This window comes from Scleropages formosus, chromosome 14, assembly GCF_900964775.1.
Source record: "Scleropages formosus chromosome 14, fSclFor1.1, whole genome shotgun sequence".
Lineage (NCBI taxonomy): Eukaryota > Metazoa > Chordata > Actinopteri > Osteoglossiformes > Osteoglossidae > Scleropages > Scleropages formosus.
Window position 1 is genome coordinate 11627921 of NC_041819.1, and position 26017 is coordinate 11653937.

Consider the following 26017-nt stretch of genomic DNA (forward strand, 5'->3'; position numbering starts at 1 on the left):
CATTGACCTGTAAATACTGCAGCGCCCCAGACCCCCAGCTTGCAATGCGTGGCTGGATAAATAACCTACCTAGAGCGCTTGTTCCGGGCACAACTCACTGAGAGCTGCTCTTTTTCTGCAGGACAGTTGCCTGGTGGGACCGAGAGCTAAATCGTTCATCAAAAATGACAATAATTAAAAAGGCCGTAACAAATCACTACTGTCTCGAACAGGCTGATGTCTGCTATGAGTGAGTGTGAGTGCTTTTAAAAGTGGCAGAAAACTTGAGTGCCAAAGTTTTTTTTTTTTTCTTTACATATATAACAGTTATTATTATTATTATATGGGGGGCACAGTGGGTTGGACCGGGTCCTGCTCTCCGGTGGGTCTGGGGTTCGAGTCCCACTTGGGGTGCCTTGCGATGGACTGGCGTCCCGTCCTGGGTGTGTCCCCTCCCCCTCCGGCCTTACGCCCTGAGTTGCTGGGTAGGCTCCGGTTCCCCACGACCCCATATGGGACAAGCGGTTCAGAAAATGTGTGTGTGTGTGTGTGTGTGTGTGTTATTATTATTATTATTATTATTATTATTATTACCATTAACCTGCTCTTCATTATCATCAGCAGTAGCATCATCAGCATCGATGGCCTCCTCTTGTTTCCCATCTCCAACATCATCAGACGGACAGCAGTCAGGAGCACACGTCTCAAAACTGGGGTCTTGCAACACATGTTTTTTAAGGTAGGGTAAATTTCAAGTCTTTTTAAAAGCAGTGATTCACATCACACCACCCCTCCTAACCGTGCGCCTAATGATAATAATAATAATAGCTAATAATTTTCCGCAGCTGGGGGTAAAGCAACACACCAGCCCTCTTGATAAGTCTGATATTCACAGCAGAGACACCGAAAGGACTTTTAATTGCATTTTGCAGTAGAAGGAAGAAAGGAAATAAGAAAGGAGTAGAAAGCACACCTTAATTTCCAGGGACTTGAAGGAGGGCAGCTAAAAGAAAACTGTTTACTTCAGGTGCCCCTGCAGGGTCCTCCGACACGCGTCCCTAACGGCGAAGCTGCACACTGCGGTAAACGACTGTATACAGACAGCGATGTGGTGCTACGAGTAAGTCGTTGCTTACAAATCACGCTTGACGGCATTAATAGCGGCTGCACACGGCAAGCGAAGGACACAGAGTCTAGAGACACGAAACATGTGCCGTCGCTCACGAGCACCGCGACAGGATCCGCGTCACGCCTTTCCACCGCATCTCTTCGGCGCTCCCCCGAAGAAGCCGTCAAGCCACGTCGCGCGCAAACACGTTTACCGTCGGCTCGCCACGCCTGTCTCGACCCGTCGAATCCGACACGCGGATCCAGACGCGTCCTTTGTGCAAACTTTCTGCACGCCAACGGGACCGGAGGGACAAGATAAACAAACAGACATGACCCCTGGCCTGCAGGTGGCGTCAAATGGATGTTTAATAGTGTATTAGCGTCTCTCGCTGCAGAAATGGCCAGGCCGCTTACGCCGGCGCAGCTACGATTACGGGGCGGAACGCATTATCGCTAATTGATTTGCCCTGCCGATTCACTCTGGCTTCTCGTTACTGTCCGCCCATTCGGCCTGCGCTCATCTCTAATGAATGGAGCTGTTAGGATAGGCACGGCTAAGCGAAAGCGACGCCGGACATCCCGGCAGCGAGCGTGCAGCCGGGAGAGATGGGAGAGCGCAGTCGAGCAAAACAGAGCAACACCTGGGCATTAGCCGGTCCCCGGTGGCCCCGAGCAGGTGGACGGAACCCTTAGGAAGCTTCTGGAAGGCCCCGGAAGGGGGGGAACAGCTGCAAGTCACGAGCCTGCCTGGGATGTAATTAATATAGATAACGCAACACAACCTGGCGCATCCCATCCCCCACCGCCCCACGGGTCACGTCTCAGTCTGACGCACGTTGTACCAGGGGTGCGGTACCAAACAGCTTGCTGGTTCGTGGCGCGACGCACAGAGATGAATAAACATGGTAGGCGGCCTCTGTCCGTTCATCATGGCCCTTCGCAGTCACAACCCGCGGCAAAGTCCCCTCTCGGGTTAAAGGTGACCGAACGGGACTTTTGGAAACTTTATCGCTCATCACGCTGGAACGCATCCAGGTGCAAAGCCGGTGCGGTGATGGAGTACAGCAACGGCCCGTCGCTCACACGTCGCCCCTGCATGAAGACGGCTGCAAGGAAATCGACGAACGCAGAACGCACTCAGTCAAGAGCAAATAACTGCGGCTCTCTGAGGAGCGCGCATCAATACGTGCTGCAGCCAGCCTGGGAACAGCTCCTCTTTCGTTCGCGTGGCTGTAAGCGCGTGCATGTGACCGCGCGTGCGTGTGTGTGTGTGTTGTGCGCGAATGTGTGTATTCCATCTCGCTAATCAGTGTTGATGAAGGCACAAGGTACACGCTGTGTTATGCAGATTGCCCACTATTCTGCCATTATCAGAGAATCCTGACAGTCTCGCCCTAATACGCTAATCAGATGGCGAACGGCGGCCCCCTCATGTGATGACATTTAAAACGGAAAGATAACTGGCAGGATATCAAATCGGAAGTGATGGTCTGTACTTTTTTACGGTACTCCGCCATAAAGGCTTTTTCTCGCTCGTGTCCGACGGGAGACACAAACAGGTGCTGCCAATGTCACGCCTTTCTTCTATTTTTTCCTCCCCTTCTCCATCTCTGACTGCCCACTGTCCACCCCCCCCCCCCCCCGACCCCCGTTCTGACACCTTGAGAGGCTCAGACCTGCTCCGTCTTCCAGCATCTGCTCCCCTTCTAATTGAGAACAGAAAGAGGGGAAATGTAAAGCAGAGCATCGTTTGGCAGGTGCCTCCGATCTGCTAATAAGCCCACGATGCTGGACAGCGCAGCACCTGCAGCTGAACTCGGCGTGAACCCGATACCCGCACGCCCCCGGGTGAGTTGCGGAACGCGTGCTCCTGTGCCTCGAGCTGCCCGCCGTCGCCGCTTGACCTTGGGAGTTTGCTAGATTGCGTGGAGACAATTTGGGGTAGCGCTCTATCGTTCACATGCTGCTCTACGGGAAACGAAGAGCGAGGCACATAATACTAATGCTGGAGTCTCGTTGAAGGACAGCGGAAGGTCGTACGTGGCGCGCTGCGCGAGTATATCTGTGTACGCAACGGCTCTCCTCATCTCTCGGCTCCTCCCGAACGTTTTTTTAAGCTGGATTAGAGAAGCGGTTTGGTTTGACCCCTGCCACTTCAGTTACTCCCATGAATCTTCTGAGCCCGAAAGTCCCGCTCCCATCATGAGCATGGGTTTCCACGGGACCCTGAAAACGCTTCTTTCTCATGTACTGTACGTCCGTGTGCGGAGCTCCCGGGGGGCTCCCGTCTCTTACGCCGGACCCCAGCGCGATGTCCTGCCAGCAACAGCAAAATGCGACGGCCCAGCTTCCGTTGGGCTTCTAGCGCTCTGCGTGTTCCCGTCTTTTGATCCTCGCAGGTGCAGAATCACTGAACTTATTCACATTTTTTCTGCTCAGTGAAGCAGAGCTACTCATTTGACTAATGCAGCAGTTTGCCAAAATTTTGTAATGAAATAAATCAGATGCAGCCAATGACCTCACAAATAATATGACTGTCACTCCTGGTAGGTACTTTGAACATGTTGTGACAATTATGCTCATTATATGCGCTAAGTCTAGAATAAACAACCTGCCTAGGAACTGTAGACGATGTAAGAAAGAGAAACACACCGCGAGATCGGGAAGTGTGGGAGGGTAGAGTTAGGGTTAAAGTCCTGGTCTGGCGGTAGAGAGTGAGTGGGAGAGGGGTGACTGCCCCTTAGGGACAAGGTCGGGGCCACCGAGCGTCATTACAAAACGTGCGTTGATTTCCGGATGAAGTCGTTAGCTTGTGAAGAACACTTTGCTCCCCAGGGGTTCACCGCTCACACCACAGCACTGCAAAAGACACCTAGAAATCGGGAGACATGAGCTCACGTTGCAGGAGGATTAACACTACGATGGATGAAAGCTGCTCCTTCAGCCCCCCCCAGCGATGAACATGCTCCTCCGACAGTGTACACCTGTGTTTACGTGGTTTTTTTAGCAGGGCTTAGGGAACACGGTGCAGCCCCCAGAGTGCCTTGTGTACCACATTCAAAGGAGAAGACACTTCGCATTCCTCATTTTACCTTTCTTTTTGATTTCCGCCTCTTCCCTGAGATTTGTTTGAGGACACGTGCCGAGCTGGGTAATGATGCCTCCGATTGCCTGTGCCAGGTGATCCATTACACACCAGTACAGGTCAAGGTCGGAATCCGGGAGCTGCCACACGCAACTAAGCGATGTGTTTCTGTTGTTCTCGGTCGGGGGCATGTCCCACTAGTCCCTTGCGAGCTCCACATGGAAAGTTTCACTTTAAGGGATTACAAGGTGTGTGCAAGACCTACGTTAAGATCTCTATTATGCGGAGTAAGGCATGGTCAATTCCTCTTAGCACCTGCTTCCTTGCAACGCACTGAAGCGAGACATCTGCTCCCTTTTGTTCTTATTTCGTTCTTAGCATCTGAAGCGTTTAGATGTGAAAAATTCTTTGAAGTGTTCAGAAGTGTGTAATAGAGTTTGGCTTTCTATTTTTGAGTTAATTCTTTTTTCTAATATTTGTTTATTTCTGAGCGATGGAAATTGTTTTTCTTTTTTTACTTGGTGTTTGCTTTTTTCGTAAGTGGCAGAGGATTAAACGCCTCCTATCAGGAGGGAATTAAAGCAAACATCTGCGGAATAATTGACAGGGAAATGAATTGTGGGTCCGTGCGACGTGACAGGCATGTCGCTGCCGGGTCAGCTGGGCGGAACAGTGCCGCCGCAGAGCGCTTCATGGGCACGCCGGGCTCGTGGGCCTGATGCCAATTTAGACAAGCGTGCCCGACCCCCATCTCTCTCTGCATGGCAGGCTCCACTACACGGGGAGAGATAACTGTCCAAGTGTTCAGCCAGTTCCATTTCCCAACACAATTAAGTACAGCCAGGGCTGAGAAGAGATGGGATCTGCTCTCATAATGGAGGCTCACACATATGTGTACAAAAAGCGCCCTCTGAGAAATACCACATTTCTCTTTTTCTTTGTTTTTTTTTTTTTTCTTTTTTTTTTTAAATGTTTGCTCCCTTTCCAGAAAGTCTTCTGAAGATTACTCATGGCACAAATACGTGCATGGGTACGTTTCTGCTGAACTGAACAGTCAAGTCTGCATCTGTCATACTGGCAATAATGTGTCATTTAATGGCATGCGTGCCGCAATAATTCCTTCATATATATTCTTATGTGAAATAAAACAGGTTCCATGTGAGTATAATATAGGGCGGTAGGCAGAGCCCCATGGCAAAGAAAGCATAATTAGCACAGGATCTCCAAATGTCTATCTGAGTATTGCCAGATGGAGCCATGAGTAAGATGCTTATGTTAACTGTTCCGGTAAAATGGGAAATATAAATATATCCAAACTAAGGGCAAAATGAGAATACTCCTGACAGAAGAATTTGCTGTTGGAACGTCACTTCAGTAGGCAGCTACTTAGTGATGTGAACCTGCAAAATAGTGGTATCACACAAACAAGCTGTGCTTTAATAATTAAATGTCTGTATCATGTAAAAGTCAGCGCCTGCTGCTGTCAAACGCACTTTTGGGTACTCCAAGTTGTATTTTGACTGGAGACGAGCATCTGCTAAGTGAACATATGTAAATGGAAGAAAACCACTTTATGTGGAGGGCCACTCTAATTACTGCTTTTTCTAGCGAAGCATCTCAGCATCTGACCAAAACATCCTCTCCTATTCGCAGCGTGCTGACAGCGGAGCAACGGGGCTGCAGTTCTCCTTGTGAACACTGGGGGGCGGTGCTGCGCTCCAAGTGCTCCCTCTTCCTCACGTTGCCGCTGTACGATGTGCGCTTCTGGGTCCTCGTGTCATGAAGTTTCGGAGTTACCAAGGCTTTCCGCTTTATTTTACTCGTTTTTATTCATTTGATTCACCTTCTTCACTTGTATAATTTCCAACATTTCTTGCGGAGCAAACATGACCTGCGTTTCCACACACAGTCATTAGCAGCTGTTTAGTAGCATAATCATGAACAATAAATTAATTATTTAAAAATGTTTCTTACCCGTGTGCTACTCCTGACTTCGGACTGCCGTCATAAAAACCATGTCAAAGTGTCCAGCTCTGACAGGTTTTGATTACAGAGACAGTTTGAAGTGCAGAAAAAAAGGAATCTCTCTCTGTTTACACTGAATTCGGTTAAAACTGAACAACTAGCACAGTACAGACAGGGCGGCCAGGAATACTTGTCAGGGACAAGACATTGATCACAGGGGGGCAAGAAAAGTGTCTGTAAAACTCCTCCAGGTAAGTGCAACACTCAGCACGGTCCGTATTCTGTCTCTCCTCCCGTGTAACAGCGGAGACTGCCTGCATTCATCGTTCCAGGCGCGGCGTTGCCTGTTCTGGGAAGTGCGCCCTCTAGCGGCCCAAGCAGGCAGTGTGGACAGCGCATGACACGGGTATAGATGAAACAATTTGACCACTAGAGGGGGCTGCAGGAACGCAAATCCTGCGGTCTAAAATTGAGGATTTGTGCCTTTGATTCCCTTTAGAGTAAATCTCTGCGCTTTCTCTGCATTGGCTTCCCATAGATGCCCGTATCAAATCCAAGACCCTGGTTATTGCCTAAAAATGCATCAGTAGAACTGCTTCCAGCTATTTACAAGACTTGATCAACCGCTACACCCCAACCAGAGACCGCTTCGTTCTTCCACATCTGCCCCCTTGGTGGTCCCGTGCACGAAAGATAAAGCATGGAGGTTCTCGGTTCTGGCTCCGTTATGGTGAAACGACCTCCCCCTCTCACTCAGAACTGCTGAATCTCTGTCCACATTTAAAAAGGGTCTTAACTCACCTCTTCCAGACTCACTTCGCTCATGATCTCTTAAGTTTAGACAAGGTAAATGTTCATGATCATGCTCGGATCAATCCTTTACAGTGTCACTCCTGCAAAATGTAATGTAAATGTTTATTTATGTATCTCAAAACTACTAGGAAGGTGATCAGGAATTGTCTATTCTGGTAAAGTTTTATTCAGCTACTTGTGTGATGAACGTTGGTTCATATGGTGAAGGAAACAAAGTAACTACTTAAGAGTCACACATCTGCAACTATGTCTCATTCTCCTAATGTAATGCACAAATTGTATTTTTCATGAGATGTATGTCGCTTTGGAGAAAAGCGCCTGCTATATGAATAAATGTAAATGTAAACCTAGAGCGGATGAATGAGGATAAATATATTTAAAGTTTATATTCATAGTTAAATATATACTATATATAGGATGCAGGCCCGTCACAGATCTTCTGAGCTGCGTACTTGTGTGAAAACGTCGGAAGAGCAGAGAGTGTGCAGTGTGACGAATGTGTCGTAAGTGTGAGGAGTTGGAAGAACTGCACGTTTTACAGCCGAACCTCAACCGGAGCCCGTTCTGCCCCCACCATGGTTTCACTGTAAAAGCACAATATGCACATGATGAGTTTATGGCGAGTCTCTCAGTTTGACTAAATATCCGCTGCTGTTTTTGTCATAAAACTGAGCACTGAAGTGCCGTCGCTCATAGATGAATAAATGACAGCCATGGTGAAGATGTGCAGAAATAGCTCCCACTAAGCGTGTGCGCTGCAGACGCCCTGTTGTTGACATCTTCTCACTTAGGTCGAGATTCGGTGAAACTTTTGCATTCAGCTGCAACGCGCGCCTGTAGTTTCCAGCAGTGCCGGGTTTGACCGGCTTAACGTTTTCCACTGACTTGAGCATCAGCGATGGCAACATTGTACTTGTCAACCCCATCAAACGGTTTCTTGTGTAACTGAGCTGCTCGTGACAGCACTAAGAGGGAATCTTTCACATTTAATTTGACCAGAACTAGACGGGCCATGAGGAAACGTGGGGCTGAACCCCATTGGCATTGCTGGGAGCACTGCCGCGGTCGGTGCCACTCGCGCGCGCGCGTCTCTCTGTCTGTGTGTGTGTGTGTGTGTGTGTGTGTGTGTGTAAGAGAGATCACACTGGAGGTCGCCTCAGCTTTTCAATGCCAACTCCGAATTAATGCAGTAAAAGTCATATGTGCGCCACCAGATGCTCCGCTCCATGTCACGGCGTCTCCTTAACAATCTCCCGAAATTGGAGCATCTTTTGTGTCGGCAAACGCATAAAACCCTTTAAAGAAGAGTGGGCCGCCGTCGCTCGTCTGGTGTCGGAGGAGCGCGCGAGACGGCGAGCCCCGTTTTCCCGAGCGCGCGGCGCGGGCGGGAAGCGCGAGATGCCGAGGACGCGGGTAGCGGCGACTCACGCAGGACCGCCGAGGAGCCTGTGGGCTCGCATGGGTTTTGACACGGACGTGAGTATAGAACCCACACACAGACACACACGCACGCATACGGAGTGTAATGTTTGGAAATGAGTGTTCCCGTTACATTCTTCTTTATTTTGTCCACATGGCTCCTTCACACTTAGAAAAATATGCGAACATGACATGATGATTGTCAGCTTCATTTTTGATAACCGGAACAATCAATGCGTGCAGCTTTTCAATTCGCGTCTAGAAAAATCGTGTTCGCTCGATGATCGACGGGCGATAGAAGATAGCGCGCGCAGCCGCGTGTCTGTCGTGCGTCTGTGTGTGGATGTATTTGCGGACGTGCCGCGTGCGGCTCCGCTGTCGGGTAAACATGCGGCTCCCACGGTGCGGCGCGGGCGCGCGGACAGACGAGACGGGGGACGCCTTTTGCGCGCGGGGTCCCCCACATGTTCTCCGCTAATTGTTCTTCCCTTATTAGGATGTAGCGGGGCGCGCGGGAGGGGGGCGAGGTGGGGGTGGTGGTGTTTAAATATTTAGGTGGCGAGATGCATTTCCGCCACCCACTCGCACTCGCTCACATCTATTAATAACTCAGATGAGCAGATGTGACTGAAGGTGTTTCTGCTTGGAAGTATCGATCGCTATAGACTATAGAAGCAGAGCTCAGTGCCCACGTGAGTCCTGACCCACTTTTGGCCCCCGAATTACATGGTGAATAAAGAGCTCTGCTGTTTTTCTCAGTCAGTATCCAGACCCACGCACTGCCTGCCACTGTTCAGTGCATCACAGTGTGTGTGTGTGTGTGTGTGTGTGTGTGTGTGTGTCTGGTGCGTGGAGGAGCAGGCAGCGAAAGGAATCATCCTGCATGGTGACATCGGCTGCGGGTGATGAAATGGCAGTGTCGCCGCGCACACGCAGGGGCCTGAACCCAAATGGCTGGCGTGCGAGCGCTGCACTTAGAGAGCCCGGTCCCCGGCGTGCGGCAGGAGGAAGAGGGTCACCCCGCCGCGTGTGACCTGCTCTGGCGCTCCGCGAGGGACCGCGTGCAGATCTTCGCCAGTCCTTCCTCGCTTCATCTCGGCCCTTTCAGTACAGTCCTCCGGGGCCCCGAACACCCTTGAGGAATAGCACTGCGGCGCGTGTGCAGCTAAAAATCACTGTAGTGTCCCGCGGTAACTGTGCCCTACGTCCACAGACAGGGTTACGCCTTTACCTCAGCCACAGCGCCAGTAGTGCTTCTAATGCTCCTCAGAAATTGAGAGTCACTTTATGCCTAAGTGGCGGCAAGGCGGCGCAGAGCGTAGCGCTGGCGCCTCACGATTCCGGGGCCGTGGATTCCGACTTGGGTTCAAAATTCAGCTCGGTCCACAAGGAGTTTGCATCTACTCCCTGTGTTTGTTTGGGTTTGCTTCAAGCGCTCTGGCTCCCTCGCACCGTGTCTGTGTAAGAGAGAGAGAGACTGAGTGAGTGAATGAGTTTGTGTAATTATCCTGCCATTGACTGGTGTCCCATCATAGGTGTACCCTACCTCAAGCCCCATGCCTCTGGGATAGGCTCCGGACCAGAGTGACCCTGACTTGGACAAGCAGTTAACAGTAGTGAGTGAGGGGGAGATGAGTTATTGATACTAGATGTGTGGATCGATGAATTCCCGATAAATTCTCCCATGCTGAATTTTTACCTCCCTTTCATTGGTATCTACATCAGACCCGTACCTGACAGGTGATCCCGACAGTGGTGGTGCAGCTCTGAAGGAAACGTCCTTCGTCGATAGCCTGTTAGGTCAGTAACAAGGATTTGTTTTCATGGCTAGACCGAACCTCTCGCCCGGGGCCTCAGTCGGACACATTTTTAAAAAATATTTTTTTTTTGTTTAGTTTCCTGAACGCTTTACCTTTGCTTTCCTCGTCTGCTCAGTCATGTTTCTGCCTCAGACTGCGGCTAGACCTTGTCTTCCGTGAATACACGGTGCAGCTCGAATCCATTTATATTACTGGTGGCATTTGGATTTGCCTTCCGATTTCTTTTTAGGCTGAAAATTGCAGTCAGCATTCGTCTGACAATAGTATTGCTTTCTGACAGCGTGGTGTCAGAAACATTCACAGAGCAGGCGATTTTCTTGTTGCTATGGAAGTGATGACCTGGTTGCCTTGGCAGCGAAGAACAGGATCGTAAGAACTCTTTCCATCACAAGGTCTTTATGAAACGCACAGTCGTTCAGTTATTTATTTGCTGTTCTTGAAGCCTTCTTGGAATCCAGTGGCAGAGCTGAAAAAATATCTGCATGCTTCATTTGGATTTCCCACACCTGAACGTACTGCCATTTTATGCTTGCGTCTCTGATGCCGCACGTAGGCGTCGGAAGGACTTGATTCTCCGCTACGTTATTTTGCTAAATAAACTGCGTTTCTTCCCCATTTTACGTAGACGCCACTTCTGACTGTTTTTTTTTTTAATTCGTTCTGGATAAAATTCCGGAGAGGATTGGAATCATCTGTTTGGAAAGAAGGGTCTATTAATTTCTGTTAAATCAATAAAGCAAAAACATCTGTTCTCTGACCACGTTGCCTCTCACTCACCAGTCACTTAGATTTCCGCTGTACAAGACACGGCTTTCATATTAATTCGTGCCTCTGCAGTTTCGTACATTATGCATGACAGAGATGCTTTTGTGCCACTTCAGGTCCCGCTGTGCGTTGGCGACGTTCCTCGAGTGTAAGGTCACCCTGTGGACGGACATCTCAAAGACAAGTGGGAAGGATGGTCCCGCTCTTCAGTCATCCCTGCTCTACCGACCTGCTGGCTTTTGAGTGTTCAGAAGGGGACACACTAAACCCAGATGCAGGATCCGTGTCTGAGCGCGGCGCCCGCTGCACGCTGAGAAGGGTGGGACCGTAGAGCTGCCTCTCTGTGAGACGGAGTCGGCGGCCCGTCGCTGTGAAGCATAAGAGGCCAGTGGTTCCCGAGTGCAGAGCTGCGAGAGATAACCATGGCAACAGCAGCATTCTGTCAGTCGGCCTGTTTGAAGAATTGAGCACTTTGATTTGTCATCCTCAAATACCAAGGTGCAACAGAAGAGCAGCGGGTCCCTTTTCTCCAGCAAAGGGTGCTTTAATGTGTATGTACAAGTATTACTAAATCTGGGATTGGGATTAATACACACGTTACGTAAGAAGTAAGGGAAAACAACCCTGGCAATGCCGTGTCGCCGCTGTCGGACAGAATGACCCACGTGCAAACCAAGAAGCTTTCATAGATGCGTTCTTCATAAATTGCGCTTACCAGAAGTCATCTGATCACATTTTTTTGCAGGTTGATTAAGGAGCAGTTTTGGTTTCCCAGTTTTTGCCCTGTACGTCACATCGTGACTGTGAGACATATAAGGCTCTTCTCTACACCCACCTCCCAGCTTCCACTGTAGCATTCTCCATTAGTTGGCTGCGACAATGGAGTAAATTCCTAATGTTTTACTGTAGTCGGGTGATATGGTGCAATGAGGACAATTCTCCTGGACTGTGAACTGTGCTGTGATGAACCTCAAGGCTGAAAGTTTACTCTACAAATCTGCCCTTAAGGATAATTGAGCAACATCTTCCTGTGTGGAAGTTAAAACAAATGGGGTAAAGGGAGACTGAAAAGACATCTTCTGTGACTGAGTCCTCAATCCAAAAACAAACTGCTCAGTCTTCAGTTGATATTTGCAGTTTATATAACATACTAAGCGGATAGGAAGGCGTGGTCATCTGGCAAAAGGTCCAAGAAACCGTTGCCACAAATACTCATAATGTACGGGGTTATGGTGTCCTCACTAAGGCAAACACACAACCCGTGATCATAGTGTAAACATTAGATCTGCTTTGGGTGTGTGTTGCACAGATACAGCCATGACCACATGCAACAGCAGTTCTCTGGACCTGTGTGTCCTGCAGGAGCCCAACGTGACCGAGATGCTCCCTGACAGGTACGCCCTCGTCATGCCCATCACACTCAGGGTGGTTCTGGCAACTGTCATGATCTTCATGATCACCATTGGCTTCATGGGCAATGCGATCGTCTGCCTGATTGTGTATCAGAAGCCGGCCATGCGCTCGGCCATCAACCTGCTCCTGGCCACACTGGCCTTCTCCGACATCATGCTCTCTCTGCTCTGCATGCCCTTCACAGCTGTCACTGTAGTCTCTGCAGACTGGCGCTTCGGAGGGGAGTTTTGCCGTGTGTCTGTCATGCTCTACTGGTTCTTTGTCCTGGAGGGCGTCTCCATCCTCCTCATCATAAGCGTTGACCGCTTCCTCATCATCGTCCAGAGGCAGGACAAGCTGACACCACACCGCGCAAAGGTGATGATCGGTGCTTCTTGGATGCTGTCCTTCTTCGTGTCTCTGCCCACGGTGGTGGGCTGGACTGTGGTGGAGGTCCCCACACGACCACCGCAATGCGTGCTGGGATACAGTGAGTCCATGGCAGACCGCGGATACATGGTGCTGCTGGCAGTGGCTGTGTTCTTTGTACCCTTCAGCGTCATGCTCTACTCCTACCTCTGCATCCTCAATACGGTCCGCCGCAACACCCTACGCATCCACAACCATGCTGAGAGCCTTTGCCTCAACCAGGTGAGTAAGCTAGGCCTCACTGGCCTGCAGCGCCCCCCACAGGTCAATGTGGACATGAGCTTCAAGACACGGGCCTTTACCACCATCCTCATCCTCTTCATTGGGTTCTCAGTGTGCTGGATGCCACACACCGTGGTCAGCCTGCTGGCAGTTTTCAGCAGCAGCTTCTACTTTAGCCCCACGTTCTACCCCGTCAGTGTGGGGGCACTGTGGTTGAGCTACCTGAAAACCGTCTTCAACCCCATCATCTACTGCTGGAGAATCAGGAAGTTCAGGGAAGCTTGCCTAGAGTTCATGCCCAAGACCTGCAGAATCTTCCCCAGGATTCCAGGCCGCAGCCGGCGGAGGATACGTCCTAGCAACATCTACATGTGTGGCGAAACGCAATCTGCTGTGTGAGGGACCGAATCCACACAACATTATTCTCTCTCCAATCTCTACTCACAGCTGTACACTATCCCTCTGCCCTTTCAAGTAAAAAATAACTTGTTCGATTAGGCACACATTCCATCCCCCAAGGAAAAGATCACAGCATAGAAGGTATTTCTTCACAGTTGGTGTGTTTTCGGTGTGCCAGTGATTAAAAGAGTGAGGTGTGTTTTTTGATGCTACTTTTTGTGTAAATAACTGTGCAATACTTGTGTTGTCCAGCCCAGTCAGTGGTGTGGAATTGTGTTTGTTGTCTGTTTGGAGGGAAAGTATGAATTTCACGATGTCCAAATTATTCAAAGACTAGTGTGTCTCAAGAAATGTAATTGGTAGTTGGTACTGCAGTTTATTCCTCCAAGTGAACCAGTCTTGTGTTACTGGTGATACTCTGTGTTTATAGAACTTCTTCCTTGAGCCTCTACATGAACACTCATCTGATAAAAGTGTTGTGGCATTGTTGTCTTGGACTTGGACAAACTGATTGCTGTAATTCAGGTGTGATGTCCCCCCATGTGACCCCAGAGGGTGTGAACAAATTCAACACATCTCACAAAAAAACAAAAAAGAAAAAAAATCAGTACTTCTCGTTTTTTCTTGGACAACAAATGCAGAAGCATAAAAACCAGATGGGACCTCATAATAAATATCAAATGAATAAATAAAATGAATAATTTGTGTCCACACTGTTGTCTACCATTTGATGCTGGGTGAAATAAATGTACAACCTTTAAAGGTTAATTTTAAGTTTTTAATGTAAGCCCCTAACTTTTCATTTACAATGATTGGTGAAACTTGAATTCCACCCCTAGCCTGCAAAGAGTGGGTGTTACTGATGAACTATGAAAAGTTTGGAAAAACAAAGGGTAAGAATGAACTTAGTCATATTTATTAAAATGGACACATTTTGTACATTCCACCTACATTGGCATTGATTTACAAAGCAACACACAATATAAATATATACACAGGTTTCTATATATATTTATAAAGTACAATGGCAGATAGAAAAGTTAAGCCAAGGGACAGAATAGGTGGAAAGAAATGTTAAAAGATACTATTTTCGCATTAGAGGTTTGGTTAGGGGAGCGAGATTACTCCTCCTACACAAAACCTCCAAACCAGAATCAATAACCTGATCGGGAGGTTCAGTTCTACTCTCACAGACGGAGTCTGGCTGAAGCTGGAAGAGAACTGTAGGCACTAGAAAGACGAGAAAAGCCTTTTATACCGACACAAGTACTTAATTTTACAAGGGCATCACGACAGACCAACAAATTTATTTAGGGGTGAAAATTTAATAAAATCTTATGGTGATGTGCATTTTCAGTTAGGTTAATAGTCTGTTGGGAGTGAATTAAAATGCAAATTGACATAAACACTGATATGCTTAATGAGCGAGAGTGTGTTTTCTTAAATAGGCCCGTAGTGGACAGTAATTATGACTGTAAAGCTTTTGGCGAAAAATTTGAGCTCTTTCGCTTTCAGCGTTGCAGAACAACATACATCAGGCAATTCAGGAGGTCCCTAAATTACGATGACTCAAGTTGCAGACCATGTGACACTCTCCAGCACCATGGAGGGAGAGTGACTGCTCCTCTGAGGCTTGATCTTCATGGCAGCTTTGGCTTCCCATCAGGCCTGTGGATTATATTCCTGCCCCATATGGCCTATGCCATATGGGTTTCTGCACCACAACATAGGAATAACTGTCAGCATACAACATACAGTTTAAACTGTACAATATTACAGGCATCTCTTAGGCTAAACAAGAGTTCAAGCACAAGCAGGACATTGTATTTGCCCTTACAGTGAACGCAAACCACATAAAGGAGGTTGTGCACTCGACTTCAGTTCACATAAATTTTGCAGAAACAGACTATTCACATCAAGTACATCATGGTAAAAAAATCCCAATGGGCGACGGACTGTGGATCAGTTTGAAGATTCCTTTAAGGGTCTATGGTTCGAGATAACTCGTCAGTCCGCTGCTGCTCACTGATGTCCTGTAATACTGAAAACATGAGTTTCCACAAACCTACAACCGTATACATGAAAGGAGCTGACAGCTTAGCAGGAAGGGGGAACCCAAAAAAAAAAAAAAAAAAAAAACTTGATAAGTAGCTAGTAATTTCTGAACAGAACTAGGCAAAATTATCACATTAAAAGGAGATTTGCAGTTTATTCTGCTACACCGCATAGCATCTTACTTCCCTTTTGATTCCTTGAGTTCCCCTAACAAAAAGTGGCTATTAAGTACCCACCAAACATGCAAATAATATGCTGTAAACTTTGAAATAAACAGAACATAGATTTCACTATGAAATGAAGGTTGAATTTCAACATTTAAGTTCTGTAATGTTTTTTTTTTTCTCCCACAAAAGACAGACAGAACAGTTTATGAGCAATTTCTTCCAACCAATTTTGTCCGCAGTTCATGAAAGATATCGGAACAAACCTGCACTTACTAGCAGATTGAAGACAGTCTGGAACAAGCTGCTTATGACTGCAAAACTGATGTGATTAAGCAAACTGAACACTAACCTGTGGTTAGAGAATGAAGACCCACATACTGATTTTTATTCATTATACATTTCCCATGTTAGCCAGCTAGCAGTTGTCAGGCAGAGAAACACAAACTGTTTTGATTTCATTGAATATTCACTGTGTTTAACATGTCTAATTCAACTGTTTGGAAACCGATATCAAAACACTTGTGGGATCAGTCTGAGAAAGAGAGAAAATGTGCGAAGCAAATCAATAGGACTACAAAACAGGAGAGAGCAAAGTGAACCCACCAAACAGTACAATCGTGCAAACAAGAACAAAGTGAACCGTGCACAGACTAAATCACAGGCCAGTGGGAGCTTCTGTTAACAGAAACACACGCAAAATGAGAGGATTTTTGTTCCAAGGCGTACTGTATGACTCTTCTGACATTACATGGGCTTGTGAGCAGTCCAGCAAGAAAACCCCACATTCATGTTACACCAGTACATCTCAGAGGACAGCACCACAACGGATCGCTACAGGGGTGTATGAAGAGTTCAGCACAGATCAAGCCCTTGGTGATATTGGAACAGTTCATTTTCTTTCTCTGCTGTTGCCTTTGGATGGAGGCCATGATTTACGTTTTAGTGCTTCTTTAAGTGAGAGTATTCACAGTTTGTCAGTCAGTTTCATCATTTCAAAAGGACAGAGATGAGAAGAAAAATGTCAGAGGTGCACGCATATGTGTGCCCATACACAGGTTTCTTTAGAAGACTCTGGATAATGCTCAGGATTCCCATGTTTGCTCCAAGGCTAGTTCTGCAATATTGGCCACTGGTGTGCCTGTGCTTTTTTTTTTCTTCTTTTTTTTACCCCCACAAAGTCTGACAAATTCAAACCAAGCAGCAGCATATCACCACCTTCTGGCTGGGTCCTGGGTGGAGCCTAGGTGGGCAGGGCGGTAAGCAGAGGCTCACGTGTGGTTACTGCGATTCATACAGTGTCTCTTGATAGGCGAGTCTCTGGCCTTCTGGGCAGCACAGTGCATATGGACGGGCACTCCTCCAGGAAGACAAACGCAGTCAGGCTCGCTGAAAGTGTTGTGGCACAAGTGGCAGCCCTTCTTCTCCGACACAAAGACTGGCCCTCCAAGATACTTCAGCTGAGGAGCAAAGCAGTGATGACAAAAATCACATCAAAATAATATCCAATATGAGGTAAATTAAAAATCAGGATGTTAAACAGTACTATATTAAAAGTTTTTTTTTTTTTTTTTTTTTTTTAAGCAGAGGACAAACTCAGTACATTAGACAATACACATGAAATTCAGAACATTAAGAAAAGGGTGTTCTGGACAGGTATGCATCCAGTTCTACGAAGCACCCTTACCCTGTCGTGGTGCAACAACAGATTCTCAGAGCGAGCCAGGCCAAGGGCCACCTGAGCAGTCCGACGGGCATGCATGCTGCCCCTGAGCGCCCCGCTGAAGAAGGGCCGGAGCAGCTGCAGGGACCAGGCTTCAGGCAGGGACCGGAGTACGCTTACAGCATCAAACACTTCTGCATGCCGGTTCAGTAGGTCCACTGCTGCCACTGTGTGTCCACTGTGTGGCACATTAGTGCTGAGGTATAAGCTCAGGAGCAGGTGGAAGAGACGCTGCCGGTAGGTGTGGTCCTGTGACATCGAGGCCCAAGAGCAGTATTCCTCCGCTGCACTGGGGCTCTTCAGCTGATGCACAAGGATGTACAACGCTTTATCATGCTCCTCCAGCTTGCCATGTAGTGTTGCACGCTCCACAAGCAGATCAGTGTCGTTGACCTTATCTAACGCGGGAAACGGACAGATGAAGGTAAGACAGTAAGGAAAGGTCATATATAGATTCTAGAGGACTTTACTTCAGTTGAACAAACTCTGATCAGTCCACATGGGAGTCTGTAAGTACAAGAGATAAGCAAACACTTTTGACAACAGTGACTAATTGTTACTACAGCTTACCAGAGGAAACCTTAAGTTTATTTTGTGCTTTTACAGACCAGACCCCACCACTGTCTCCCCAGCTGATCTTTTTTTTTTACCCATATTGAACAAATACATTTTGCCAGTATAAAATCCAGTGCTTTTTTAAGAAAGCTGCTGTACAGTGAGGCTATTTAAAGGTGACCATTTTAAGTGTAAATTCATTTAAACCATTGTAGGATCTTGTCCTCTACATTTCAACTTAAAGTGTAATACTGGTTAATGTGTGGTATGGAAGCTTCATGAGAGCACTAAACATGTTTATATACAATTTTTTTTTTTTTTTTTAAATGAAGTGCAAAACTAACACTTCATTTGGCTAAACAAGATCAGTGGGATGTTGTGGTGTTTCACATCATAGGATAGGCTGTATTGGTACGGTTCAGCTGCATTACAGGATGGCTTTTTCACACTGACGTCCAGAGTGCCTGTCTCCTGACCACCACATATAAAGTGGCCAGCACTGTATATTCTGAAGTGAATGAACCCCCCCCCTTTCTGTGAAACCTCTACAAACTGTGGAAGTCTTCTAGATTTTGTAGCGCAAAAAAGTTCTCTACACTGACAGAGATATGAGAAGCTGCTGAATTCCATATGTCGGAACTCTTTCTCAGAACTGCCTGAGCACATTTCTCACCTAGCAGCAGATGGACCTGGTATAAGTTGGACTCCTTTAGCAGGCGCTGAAACTGCTCCCGTGCATGGGTCACCTGCTTGGCTGGAGTGTGGCTTGTGGAGATGAGAGACAATACCCTCTCCAAGTAGAGCACTGCTAGATGAGTGTGGAATCGCTCCTTCTGTCCAGAAAAACAGGAATACAGAGAATGAAGGGTTTTGTGGTGGTGACAGAGCACAGACAATCTAGGGGAAAATATAAAAGCGGGGTTCACTATGTAAACGCTAAAACAAATAAGATCATCATTGTAATTGTTACTTATGAACTCAAAATTTCAATCAGTTTGTTCAAGTACAATTCAATCACACAGTGGTCATGTAACATTCCATAATCACTACCTACATAGAAAAATGTCCTTGCCTGAATCCGTTTATCTAGCACCAGGTGTTCCAGGTACAACACTGTGGCTTGCTTATACTTGTGCAGGTACTTGATGACATCATCTGGATTCATTTGTTTCTGCTGTTTATCTTCTTTGGGCCTCCTTGTGAAAATCTGCACACCAACCTGTGAAAAAAAATCATTACCATCTGACTACCTGCTGATAGCTATTGTTAACCCTTCAAACACATAGCACCTATGACTGCAATTACATTTACTTGTACTCCTTCCATTTCCACCGTTATTGTATGTGACATACAGTAACTACACAGACATGATTAGATATTTGTAAAAAAAAAAAAAAAAGGCAAAAAATACTAAAAAATAATAAGCGATCAGTATTAAAAGGATCTGAGTAACATGCATTTTGTTCAGCAGTACAGCAAGGGCTTCATTCCATAGGGGGAGGAAATAATTTAAGAGCAGCACAAACACTGACCAAATGCCGACAGTGATATTAAAAAGCCTTTGAGATCCTCTGTCAAAAAACAAACGAGTAGGAGTACAGTAAGATCGTGACTAATAACCGTCATTAACTGATAATTAACTTGTTAGCTGGATACACAGTGGGGAAGACTAAAATTACGTTTAGATTACTGCATAAAAGTTATCCAGACTTGAAAGTATATTTTTTCCCTACCATAACACAGCATTATGTGCATGATGAACTTGTCACTGTGTATGATTTTTATATACAGTATTATAATCACTCAGTGTTTTTACTTGAGCAATTCATTGCAAGTAGATTCCTCAAAAGTATTTTAGCAATAGTGGAGGGTGGGGCCTGAACTGCCAACTTTCAGGTTATATAAATGGAAATTTTAATAGTCTTGAACTCACATCATTACACTTAAGATCAAAGTCAGAATATTATTAAACATGTAGACTTATTTCCTTCAGAGCAGAAATTTAGCCAAGCTCCCAACAATGTGTGGTTTATGGGTCTCATACAGGGCACCATAGGAATACTAACCTCCTGGTTTTTTTTCAAGGCCCAGTCTGCATACTTCCACACAACAGGCAGACTGGGACAGAAACTCAGAAAATCAACCACATACTCATAAAGGTCAGAGCGAGTGAAGTCCTGGAGCTCCCCATCCACAACGCGCACCCATGTCTAAAAACAGGAAGAGAAAGCCCAGAGAAACTTTACTGAAAGCACAAACCAGTTGTGCTCTGGTAAGACAGTAATGTCATATCATTTACTGCATGAATAAATGTTTGACTAATTGAAAGGGACTTTCATGACTGCAGTGCATAATTTCATTTTCCTGTTTTAGAATCAAGAATCTACACACAGTCTATCACTAATATTAACTGAAATTTCAATCTGAAAAGGAAAGCAGTTGAACAGCTTTCGCAAATCTATAAAGGTGATTTCTGAAACTTTTTTTTTTTTTTTTTTGATAATTTCCTCCCACAAAGAGGAGACTTTCGAGTTGGTTTTTCCTCTCACCTTAAGAGAACGTATTACTGCTACAATGCAGATGCTATCGCTAGTTACTATAATGACCAAAGATGCATAACATCATCCAACTTGGACAAGAATGCAAAGAAAAATTCAAGAAATGATGGGTGCCTAACCTGCAATGCAGCATCATCCTGGCCATTATAATGGTAGAGAAGTCCTAGTGCAAAATATCTAACAAACGAAAAATATATAACAATTAACAGTAGTTGGGTTTACCAGTAGCATTTCTTTCATAATCACATTTAACTCAAAAATGCTATCACATATGATTCATATATATGTATGAGCTAGTTATAACAAAGTAAAGGCATCCTGTTACAGTAATAATGAAAACTGAGTGAAATATAAAATGAACAAGATGAAGAATCTCCCTCCTGGAAGCCCACCCACTTGCAGTGCTTCTCCAGCCAGGGGGCACTTTCAGGGAGGAGGCAGGCATTGTCTGAGGCAAGCAGATCCAGCAAGCTCTCATGGTTTTCCTCAGCGTACAGCTTGAGCAGGGCAGTGTCCACATCCTCACGCCAACCATTGGTGCCCTCGGTGCCACGCACTTCGCGCAGGTAGCTGATGAGGAAACGCTTGCACTGCTGCACCTTCTCCTGGTCTCCCTGTGCCAACTGGTTCAGGTCAGCAAACTCGTGAAGTGGCGGGTGACAGCGCGTGAAGGAGGTGGTAGCAGGCAATAGCAGGGGATACAAGGAAATGAGTTCCCGGGCATCCAGTTGGCCTTTCCTACAGACAGCCAACCAGATCAGTTAAGGAGTGATTCTATATCTAATCTTATTCATTTGTTCATTCATTCATTCATCCAATGTAGAGTACACTCTGAGCAAGACACCAGACCATCGCAGGGTATTCATTCACCCACAAATTAACACAGTGGAGAAAACCCTCAGTTTCATGCTACTATGCAAACACTGCACAGACTGAAATGGATCCAAGCCACATCTGGACACAGAGCCTAGGATATGTGAAGCACCAGGACAACCTCCTAAGCCATTGTGTGGCCTCAGGCTGATCCATCTCTAGTTCTTAAAAGCACATATTGGAAGATGCCCCTTGAAACTCAGTCAGGCAGACACACCACTGAACGAGCAAAAAGTAGCACAAAACAACTCATTCTATTTGGCTACCCGTGAAAAACTTAACTGACTAGTAGACTGATAAAGGCAGAAACAAAACAGAAGGACAAGCACAAAACAAAGTTTTACAAGATAGAACACTTTTGTGTAACATGCTGCCTGTACTACAGTAAATCAACAAGCTGTGCTATGTTTCTTAGTCAAGTGAAATAGACATTACTTCCCGAAATTAGTAAGTGCTCTTTAATCAGGACATTTTACCTGAAATGTTCTTTTGCTTCTAAAAATTGCAGATTTCCAAACAGTATGAATCCTGCTTGCTGGAGAATTCTTCTATACATGACCTGTATGAAATGTGGGAAACAAGTTCTGAAAATTTAATGAAATTTTCAAACTGATACTACATCTAATATTTCCAGAAATAAAACTGGATAAAGTTTGTCCCCTACTTACAAACTTTGTTGGGATCAAGTGTTGATTGTTTTTTACTCCAAAAGTTTGTCAGTTGAATTTGAAACAGAGTTCTGTGTACTGGTACATGTGCAACATGTGCTGGCAAAAACCATTGTTACTAGAGAAACTGACTGTTTTGAAAATTATGTGTTCACATTATGACTTCATGTTGTTGAAATACACTATTACTCAGCTGTAAGTTGCTCTGGATTAAAGTATCTGCTAAATGAATTACTGCAAATATGTTATAATACAATGTCTTGAGCAGATAAGGACAAGATGATTCAGAGTATGAAGAAACTAACAGTGGAACAAAAAACAAGAACAATAAATGCACAAACCAGCTTTACAGAAGGTGATTGTCAATCCCCACCTGGAACTTTTCTTTAGGAATGTTTCTCCTTGCCCCCTCAGTGAGAGTAAGGGCTTCCTCCACATGGTGTCCTGCAAGCAGGTCCTGGATTTGTTTCTCCAGGGGCAGGGGCACGAGAACATACACTGCCTTTGTGGAGGCCAACACCACCTTTCCTAGAGAGCCAACACGACAACTATTGACACAGTGAAAGGAACACAGCCAACGCAGACAATACCCATCATAGACACAAAAGCACTGGACTTCATCAGTAATAGTGATGTTTTACTTACAGAGAACCAACATTGTGAAGGGGAGGCAAATTTTAAAGTAAGTTTATTACTATTTAACATTAATGCCCTGGGGGGAAAACATTTCCCCCACTGTGCTTAAATTCAATTTCTCTATTGAGAAACTATATCCATGCCTCTGGCAATGATTCAGTCCTTTACCTGTACATAAAAACCACTAATAGTTTAGCAGCATGCTGAAATTCTGTATTTAATAAACAACACAGCCATTAATATTGAATTTGTCTATCCTGCATTACAGACACAGCATTGTTCTGTATTACGTGGTACTGATTTCCCATCTCTTTGCTAAGAAATTCAGTTTTTTCCTCTCCCATCAATATTGTAAATGGATCTGCAATCATTACCTCACAAATCAGCATATCACCTACGTATAAATGGGTGAAACCACCATAAATTTTACAGGATGTTTTTCATAGTGTTACACTTAAGATAAGCCAAGCAGTCACGTGATGTCTAAATTTCCCAATCTCATTCATCTTTGACAACTTCATAAAAGACAGATCATGCAATGAAGACCAAGGCAAACAATAATAAAATACAGTAATATTATATAACACAGTAAGAAGATGCATAGCTGTGTAATTGAGATTTTTCAAAGGCTAACCAATATAAGAGATTTTGGTGTGCAGCTGCAACACTATGAAGAAATGCAAAAAACTGGATCAATGGTGTATCAAAGAAGCATCTTACACACAGGGACCTCACCCTCAAAGTCCTGCAGAATGTGGCCATCCCTGAAGGACAGCGTCTGCTTGAGTTGCTGATCCAGCATACTGTGGACAGTGACAAAGCCGTCGTCCAAAGCCACAACGTACGGGAAACACACAGCTGCCCCAATGACGTTCTCCGACCATTTTACCGGAGCACGCTGGGAGATTCCCTCTGCTGTGGCAAACATGCCTGAGAGAAGACAAACTGTCAGCTTTGACCTCCATGGTAGCACCCATTATAGATGCATAATTTCATAGTGGACATACAGGTTTAAAGAAGCAGTAGTAAAATGCTGCTATTAGAGTGCTTGGGTACCTTTTGTGGCACAAACAATGGCCCAGATAGCACTAGCCCCAGAAAAGTTCCAACAATTACAAATATGAGTGAACACTATAAATGAATGCTTTATCCGAGTCAAAACTCACACAAAGAATTTTCATTTTGTATTTCGGTTTTACAGAGCAGATGTCGCAACTGGTTTCCTCAGAGAACACTGTGGTATTTTCTGTTCTTGGAGACAACTCAGACAACACCTGGATCATGTGGACTCACCTAATCCCCCAGGAGCAGCCAGCAGAAATTCCTCTCGACCAACCCTTTTCACAATGGGCTTCTTCTCCTGACTATTGTATGGAAAGAGATCCTGGGAGGCCCCTGTGTTGTAGTTCAGGATTATATACTGTGTGGAAAGGGCCAGGCACAGGAAGTAGCCATCAAGGCTGACAGCACAAGGCTGCTCAGGTGTGGCTACCTCCTTCGCCATCTGCACCCTGTCTTCATACACCATGTAGATCTGCACGGTCCGACGTTTAGCCAAGATAACCCCGATCTCCACACAGAACGGGTCGCCGCTCACTGGGTTCTCATTGACACAGAAGCTAAGGACGCCCTTGATCCTGGTCCCACTTGAGGTCACAGGCTCCAAGCTGGCCATGTCCACCACCATGATAGTGCAGTCACAGAGCACAATGAGGCGTTCCAGGGCAGATGTCGCCCTCAGCTCACTCACAGGCTTCTTCAGGCCCAGGTACTTGTGCAGCAGCTTCTGGGGGGAGTATGTCACCTTGCCTTTGGCTGAAGCGCTCTCCTCCAGAAGGAATTGGTATATGAAGCAATCACTGGTGCCCACATACAAGTGCTTCCCACAGAATTCAATGCACTCGATATTAATGAGTGCCTTATCAGCCATGAGGAGCTCACGCCCCACAGCGGGGACCAGCTCAAAGGCCTTCACACTCATTGTACTGTTGGCATCTACTGCAAGCAAAGAGGGACAAATGAGGCACTAAAACAAGCAAAATCAGAAACAGCATCAGAAGCTTGACAACTGAGAACAAGCTTCAAAAGTAAAGTACTAGTGCATTGCCACAGCTTTTTGGAAATCCACTGGGTTAAACTTCTTCAAAATCCATGGCACAGATAAATCAATGCCATTGTAAAATGCTCTACATACATTAACCTACTTTACTTTTTTCTTTACTGATAAAATCCTGGAGATGTCAACACAGTTTACAGTCATTCATTCATGTCTTCATATCTAAGTGCACAATAATCTTTACATTCTCAATTCTTAAAAATACATACATAAACATCATTAAAGAATAAATATAATACTATGTTAATATAAGTACAGGTGGGGGAGACATCAAGAAAACAAGCTAATCATAATGTGACCTTACTTTTAAAACTGTTTCATAATTATTACCCTTTATTTGTCCAACCAAGGCAACATTCACTGTTACATTAAATCAGTTTTACACCAATTTACCATACAGCAGGAGTATTCATTCTTAACCATCTCCATTCAATAGCATTTTGATCACGCCAAGGCTATGGCAGGAGGTAATTAGAACAACTAGCAGCCACCAGATTACAAAGTAAGGAAGAACCATGATTTACCAAAACACACCACCTGCTGATCTTGCCCCAATTAGAGCTACATTAGTAATTACTGTACCGATAACTTCAGAAGCAGGCTCTCTTGCTGCGGTTTAAATAAAAAAGAAAAACACACAGTTTCTCAGTTTGATGCGGCAGACACACAGTGTCGAATTGTCTGACTGTACTGTACATGATTGATTCTCTGAGAGAAAGGTTCAAGAATATTACGAGTTAAACTTTAAGAGAGTGAAAGCCAAACAACCTTTAATTCTCTTACGATATGTTATTTGGGAGTCGTCGGCTGGATTTGCCGAGCTGGCTCAGGCTGCCTGGAGGAGAACAGACTGAGACTCAGGGTGGGACTTCAGTGAAGGAGTTGAGTGCTCTGCACACACGACACGGACGCTGAGGCCCGCAGCTCACATCTTGGTCACTGAGCGGTCCGTCCAAAGATTCGTTTGTAAACGAATCGGGGGGGAAGTCCGTGTCCTAATCGGGGGTTCTCAAAACTACCAATATCTGCCGCCCTCCCCGTTTCCTTAGTTCAATCCCCTTTTCCAGGCTAAGGACACTACTGGTTCCGGTTCCGGGTCTTAGTTGCGTCATATCCTGTGATATCGCGTAGTCTTCATGAAGGCGGTAATTTTGCGGTTTCATTGTAGAATCGGTTGGTATACAGTGGAAGGCCGATATATGCTGGCATTGTATTAATATAAAGCTTTAAGCCAGAAATCACGTACAGCTCGTTCTCCATATAAACTTCAT

At 45.7% G+C, this 26017-nt stretch overlaps 2 protein-coding genes across 3 annotated transcripts; one reads left to right on the forward strand and one right to left on the reverse strand.

The window, feature by feature from the left end:
* The first annotated feature begins 8252 nt into the window (after positions 1 to 8252).
* Positions 8253 to 14089, forward strand: gpr45 (G protein-coupled receptor 45). 2 transcript variants are annotated; one of them, XM_018729286.2, is made up of 2 exons: positions 8253 to 8428; positions 11073 to 14089. In XM_018729286.2, the coding sequence occupies exon 2, from the start codon at positions 12274 to 12276 to the stop codon at positions 13396 to 13398; it is 1125 nt and encodes a 374-aa protein (XP_018584802.1). In that variant the 5' UTR covers positions 8253 to 8428; positions 11073 to 12273; the 3' UTR covers positions 13399 to 14089. The 2 variants fall into 2 exon arrangements, with proteins under 2 accessions (XP_018584802.1, XP_018584803.1); XM_018729287.2 differs by lacking the exon at positions 8253 to 8428 and adding an exon at positions 10119 to 10171.
* A 177-nt stretch (positions 14090 to 14266) lies between these two features.
* Positions 14267 to 25812, reverse strand: tgfbrap1 (transforming growth factor, beta receptor associated protein 1). The gene is made up of 12 exons (XM_018729132.2): positions 25530 to 25812; positions 23924 to 24628; positions 23366 to 23560; positions 22368 to 22522; positions 21803 to 21885; positions 20850 to 21191; positions 20573 to 20630; positions 19962 to 20105; positions 18968 to 19114; positions 18569 to 18728; positions 17305 to 17738; positions 14267 to 17077 (listed from the first exon to the last, which is right to left on the reverse strand). The coding sequence occupies exons 2-12, from the start codon at positions 24609 to 24611 to the stop codon at positions 16889 to 16891; spliced, it is 2595 nt and encodes an 864-aa protein (XP_018584648.1). The 5' UTR covers positions 24612 to 24628; positions 25530 to 25812; the 3' UTR covers positions 14267 to 16888.
* Positions 25813 to 26017: the final 205 nt, after the last annotated feature.

What these genes read in the sequence shown, in the direction of transcription:
- tgfbrap1 (XM_018729132.2), bottom strand. Translation starts at nt 24,611, where the DNA reads ATGAGTGTGAAGGCCTTTGAGCTGGTCCCCGCTGTGGGGCGTGAGCTC. An exon ending in CCTTGAAAAAAAACCAGGAG is followed by an intron (nt 19,115 to 19,961) that starts GTTAGTATTCCT and finishes TTTTTTTCACAG; the next exon opens with GTTGGTGTGCAGATTTTCAC. An exon ending in TGCTAGATAAACGGATTCAG is followed by an intron (nt 18,729 to 18,967) that starts GCAAGGACATTT and finishes TTTTCTGGACAG; the next exon opens with AAGGAGCGATTCCACACTCA.
- gpr45 (XM_018729286.2), top strand. Translation starts at nt 12,274, where the DNA reads ATGACCACATGCAACAGCAGTTCTCTGGACCTGTGTGTCCTGCAGGAG.